This window comes from Coregonus lavaretus, assembly GCF_964263955.1.
Source record: "Coregonus lavaretus genome assembly, chromosome: 31".
In the NCBI taxonomy this organism is placed as follows: domain Eukaryota; kingdom Metazoa; phylum Chordata; class Actinopteri; order Salmoniformes; family Salmonidae; genus Coregonus; species Coregonus lavaretus.
In genome coordinates this window covers 6024748-6030747 of record NC_140018.1, presented here as the reverse complement: position 1 = coordinate 6030747, position 6000 = coordinate 6024748, and the positions used below count along the sequence as shown (strand labels likewise).

General features: G+C 45.6%; 1 protein-coding gene across 3 annotated transcripts in view; it reads left to right on the top strand.

The window, feature by feature from the left end:
- Positions 1 to 4307: 4307 nt before the first annotated feature.
- Positions 4308 to 6000, top strand: part of LOC311106509 (gephyrin) — a gene marked incomplete at both ends in the record, with an annotated part of 163595 nt that continues 161902 nt past the window's right edge. For all 3 annotated transcript variants that reach the window (XM_084148861.1, XM_084148859.1, XM_084148860.1), the window contains one exon: positions 4308 to 4371. In XM_084148861.1, the coding sequence (XP_084004987.1) occupies positions 4308 to 4371 (64 nt within the window). The remainder of the gene's footprint in view (positions 4372 to 6000) is intronic.

Sequence of the window (6000 nt, the reverse complement as noted above, 5' to 3'; positions counted from 1 at the left end):
TTTTCCTGTGTGTAGTGGGTGGAGGGTGGTGTTTTCCTGTGTGTAGTTGGGGGAGGGTGGTGTTTTCCTGTATGTAGTGGGGGGAGGGTGGTGTTGTCCTGTGTGTAGTGGGTGGAGGGTGGTGTTGTCCTGTGTGTAGCGGGGGGAGGGTGGTGTTTTCCTGTGTGTAGTGGGGGGAGGGTGGTGTTTTCCTGTGTGTAGTGGGGGAGGGTGGTGTTTTCCTGTGTGTAGTGGGGGAGGGTGGTGTTTTCCTGTGTGTAGTGGGTGGAGGGTGGTGGTTTCCTGTGTGTAGTGGGGGGAGGGTGGTGTTTTCCTGTGTGTAGTGGGTAGAGGGTGGTGGTTTCCTGTGTGTAGTGGGGGGAGGGTGGTGTTTTCCTGTGTGTAGTGGGTGGAGGGTGGGGTTGTCCTGTGTGTAGTGGGTGGAGGGTGGTGTTTTCCTGTGTGTAGTGGGTGGAGGGTGGTGTTGTCCTGTGTGTAGTGGGTGGAGGGTGGTGTTGTCCTGTGTGTAGTGGGTGGAGGGTGGGGTGTTCCTGTATCCTACGCTCCTGGACACAGTCCTCTGTAGCTCAGTTGGTAGAGCATGGTGCTTGCAATGCCAGGATAGTGGGCTCAATTCCCCGTATGTGAAATATGTATGCACACATGACTGTAAGTCACTTTGGATAAAAACGTCCGCTAAATGGAAATGTCCTTTGATCCTACTCTCTGGTCGTCCCAACGGACCCAGGACAGACAGACAGACAGGCAGGCAGGATATAGCTTTAGCGTTGCCACTGTTACGTAACGCAAACAGCCTTCTCTGGCTGTCCTCGCCTGCGGCTGTAGCCTGTGGGCTTTCCCTGCCACCGCTGGGAAGACACATGCTGCAGCGCTGGAGCCACACACTCCTTATGGTGGAGGTCTCCTGCTCACTATGACGGATGGATCAGGGGCAAACAGGGCTAATGCCTAACCTATCAATGGACTCAGTGGTGTGTGAGCTCAGTCAACACTGGTCTACTTTAGCAGTTATTAACACACACACAAACAGACACACACACATGCACACACACATATATACACACACATACAGTATATAGGCACATATACACGCACACGGACACATAAGTATAGACATACAATCCTTTGCACATCAAATGGGGTCTCCAGTGTACCCAGCCCAGTGCCTCCATCATATGGTCTGCATCCCTCTCTCTCTCTTCCCCCTTTACCGCTCTCTCCATACCCCCCCCTCTCTCTCTCTCGCCCTCTCTCTCTCTCTCTCTCTCGCTCTCTCTCCCTCTCTCCCTCTCGCTCTCCCTCCCTCCATCTCTCTACCTCTCTCAACTCCTCTGCTCATTAACTGGGGAATTCCATCCTTCCAGGAACTCCGGCCAGCCCTGGACTGTAATTATGTGATGTCTGCTCTGCTTGTTCTGGGCCGGCCGGGCTACTAACAAGACTCTGGTTAACGCCTGGGCTTGTCCTGCTGCTGACAGACTGACGATGTGGGGGAAGACACTGGAGGAGATTCATGTCGTGTCAGGGAAGCCTTCTTCTCAAAGGTCAAAGGGCAGAAGGTCCCATGGTGTCTCAGTGTCGCCATCTTGGCTTTTGTCAGTGTTGGGGATGAAGAAATGGAGATGGCGGGCAGACGGTCTAGATGTAGCGTTTTGGAGAGGGAGAATATTAGAGGAATGGAACAAAGAACAGATTTAGGGCAGGGATGGTAAGGATAGACTACGCCCAAAAGAAAGCCCTGTTTAGTTTTGTGACTAAGCACTCTGACTAGCCACCCGTGATTTAGTGTTTAATGGAGCATTGTAATCGCATTCACAAAACTAGATTACCTTCCATGTGAACTCATACTGTCAGTTTTCATTTCCACAGCCCTTTAAAGTAACTGTCCAGTGTTTCCAGATTTCTATGAAATATGATCTATAATTAATTACAAATTGAGTGAAATAGATTTCCTTCCAAAAAATGGTAATTAAAGTATGTTAAAAAGCAGCTTTTCTTTGTTGGAATGGTGTGGGCATATAATGGTCATTACAAATAGTCATGCGAGTAGACCGCTGATTGGCCAGCTCATCCTCCTCAGGATTATGACATCATCCAAGCTTTTTTTAAACATCTGTTTGAGATACAAGTTTGAGGTGTTTTTTTGTGTGTTTTTTCTCCAATTTATGCGTTGGCCACAAATACCAGTATAGAACGAGTCAACCACATAATTTGGGTATGAGTTAAAGGAATATTAACTTTTAAAAGTGAGATTTTCACTGGACAGTTACTTTAAAGCTAGAATCATTAATTGAAACACCTAAACCTACAAAAACATACAAAAACCGAAACCTATTGAAGGTAACAATGCTCACTGTTGCCCCTAGTGGCCGGTTTCCATGTCATCTCCCGACTTCCTCAGACATGGATTGATGTCCAATAGTAAGACATGGATGGATGTCCAGTAAGAATCAATGGGTATATAGCATTAATTTAAAAGTCCAAAAATGGATGTAGCCACTAAGGACTCTAGCTTTAACCTTTTGTTACACGTGTGATTCTGGGATTGTGATCCAACACCATCACTGAAAATCACACTAATTAGGCCTAATAAAATATATGGACGTGTAAGTAAAATGATGTCAACGTCTCCATTCAGTTTGTCTGTCAGTGCGCTAGGGGGGCATTCGGCACACACCAAGATTGAGATGTTTCTGAAGTGAGTGAGCGGTCAGGCGTGAAGAGTTGCCCCAGTTCCCGCCATGGCGCGTGGTAAACTTTGAATACTCATATACGCGTGTCCATGAATTATATATATCGATAGAATCGCAACAGAAGCGGGAGTATGGGCTGTTTTTTCCATGAGAATAAACAAGGGGAATTATACACAAGGAAGCGTGTATTCAGACTAAAAATAGAAGTAGGGTTTTTGCCTCGGGATGCAGATGCATTTTTACAGGTCAGACCGTGATCTTCTCTTGAGCTTCTGTGAAACGCAGTCACCAGGCCTCACATCTGCAGGAAGACGTAACTATTTCATATGAGGCAGGCATAATGCCCAAACACCTCTTAGGCTAAAAGTGCCTCTTCATCCCCCTATATAGGGTAAAGACAGCATTAGTGGAACATCAGGTGTAGTGGGACATTTGTGTTTGAGGGTAATGTACTATGGTATTTTTGCAACCCAATCACAACAAATGTTACTTGGTTGTTGCTGAATGGGTTCTTTGCATGAAATAAAATGTTTTGTTTAATGTGGCGTCATTGTAGTGTGTGGGGTCAGGTTTCGTAGATGGGATGACCTGTTGAAAATCATGAAAAATCACCGCACTATGAAACCTTATGAAAATCAGATGAACAATACTGTCCCACTTCCCCTAAATGGTGTTTGAATAGTGGAACAGGGACCTTTTCAGCAATAAACCTTTAATCAATTTAAATGGAATTTCCTTCATTAGATATTCTAAAATACATTGAAACATGTTGTTTTAGTTGTTCATAATCTCTCTTAAAAGATTCTAGACGATGTATAGCACATAATCGGCATTACATTTTCACCAAGAGCTTGGAATCTCCCCAAATACATTTTCCAAGGGCATGTAGTAGTTCTAGTATAAGGCTATTTTCACAAAATGGTGAAAACCGAGAGTGTGTTATCTATAAGCCTCTACAAAGTCTTATTGTTGATTTCACAACAATTGCCAAGTGAAGTGGGACAATAATGTATTTCTAATGAGAAAATACCACTTAATCTAGTATAGTGTCCCACTACAATTTAGCAACACGCTTTAGCAAAATTAGTGGTATGATGTTTTAGGGGTTAAAGTGTCCACTGAATAATAAATGATCAACTTGTTCCATCATAAAAATGTAGATAACACATTAATTTAAATAAACATCACTTGAGATCTACCAAAAAGTGTCCTACTAATGCTGACTTGACCCTAGACTTTGATCTATGAGACATCAAACATATGAGGTTGGAAAATGGAGTGGCATTTCAGACGCAATGCCTGTCTGTTTCTCTGAAAGTCTTCAGAGAGAAATCAATAGTGGTCTCCATAAGAAATAATCTGGAATACACACTACTACAGTGGCAAGCGGCCAACTGAGTGATGTGTGCGGTTTAAACGGCCCCAGCATTCTACCGCGCACAGCAAGCAATCTGTAGCTGTCCTGGTCGCTCGGCACTCCACTTCTCTCGCCTAGCTCTGCTCTTCTTCCTCATTCCCTCCCTCCTCCTCCTCCCCTCCCCTCCCTCTAAGTTCGATGCGATCGGCTCTTGGCCCTGCCGTGAGTTCTCAGTGCGGGTGACAGCGCTGCTGAACATGGCGTCAGACGGGATGATTTTAACAAACCACGACCACCAAATCCGGGTCGGAGTCTTGACAGGTAAATGCAGAATTGCATTGAGTGATTCATATTTCTCCGCGGCGGTGTGTGTGAATTAATTTCCATTGGTTGTTGGTTGGGGTGCCTCTCCCGGGCGTCACGTAGGCTAGGCTACATGTCAGTTGCTCTTGCGTGGTGGCTCTCTCTCTCTCTCCATCTCTCGCTGGTGTTGCAGCTCTCGCTGGTGTTGCAGCTCTCGGCGGTGTTGCAGCTCTCCGCGGCTGGTCAGCACCTTGCGGTGCGATGTTGTTTAGAAGCCCCCTTATTTTTCTTACCGGACCAATTGATTTAACACATCCTCCAATGCGACGGAAGATGACAATGTAGGCTACATTAATACAAACCTGTTCGGGGTTTCATTCATTGTCATGGTATTTGCTTGGTAGTTTTTCCCGGTGAAGGGCTCAGTTTTGTGTGTTGAATTATTGAAATCCCTTATCTGCTTGTCAAACCTGAAAATTACAACTGACTGTGTGCGGAGCTCGCGCGGTATGGATTTCGTCATTGACATACGGCTGACCACAGCTTTTCTTAAAATGTAGCCCATGACAGTTGCTGATGATCAGTGTATGTAGTCATATTTAAGCGTACAAAATGCCCGTGTTAACTGCGAAATGCATGGCAATGCAGGCGCAATGAATGATATCTGACTGATTTGTGAATGACAGCGCCAATTGAAGCAGTTGTTTAACGTGAGAGGCTCTGCTGGTTTCGTGGTCAGAATACAAGTTGAATCTACGGTGCATGACATTCCTTTAAATGCAGACATCCTTTGACGCTGACGGCCGGTTTACGATCAGAAGAAAAAAATATATATATAGGCTTGAAACTAACGTTATAGACTACACAAGAAAATGAAAATGGCTGTTTCTCTTCTATGTGTTTTATGTATGTTTGCTTTGTCATGCTTCTTATTCAGAGCTTTGAATAAAGGCGAATACAGTCGTGAGGTGTCATGAGAAGAAAGCAAATGAAATGTAACCAGCGATGTTAATATGGGCAAATACAGGCTTGCCTGTGCTAAACGGTTGCGGTCGAATTGGAGAAGGTGTCGGATGAGAAAAAGCGTAATGGATGATTCCATTTTTCACGATCGTGGTGTAGGCTATTTGTGATCGCCTATGACATTCTCCGTTATGGAAAATCCGGTTGGAAGGTGGTAATGTGTAGCAATGGAGGAATCACTGTAGATCCTGAAATCTGCTAGGGAAACCCCGGTCCCCCTTCCCTCCCTCCGCCTCTTCTCGCGCGGTAGAGAGAAAGAGACGGAGAGGGAGGGAGAGCTAGAGAGGGCTTGAGTACTTTCAGTACTGTCCGTGGTGCTGAAACAGCGTCAGTCACAAATCAGTGCCGTGCTAGCCCTGCGTTCCATTTCTCCCTCTCTCGCTGCGCTAAATACACCGTCAGAAAGGGAGTTTCACCACGTTGATAAGCATTCATTAGGCATAATGTAAACCGTGCTATGTTGATGTGCTGATTTTGGGGACGCAGAAATGCAACCCACCTACACGTCTTATGTGCGTCAGAGTTGTGGTTTTCGGCAGTTTCTGTTCCTTTTAGCGGCTGTTTTTCTTCCTCTCCTGGAGTTGGGATGGGGAGGTAGGTAGGCCATGTTGAGGGATCACACAC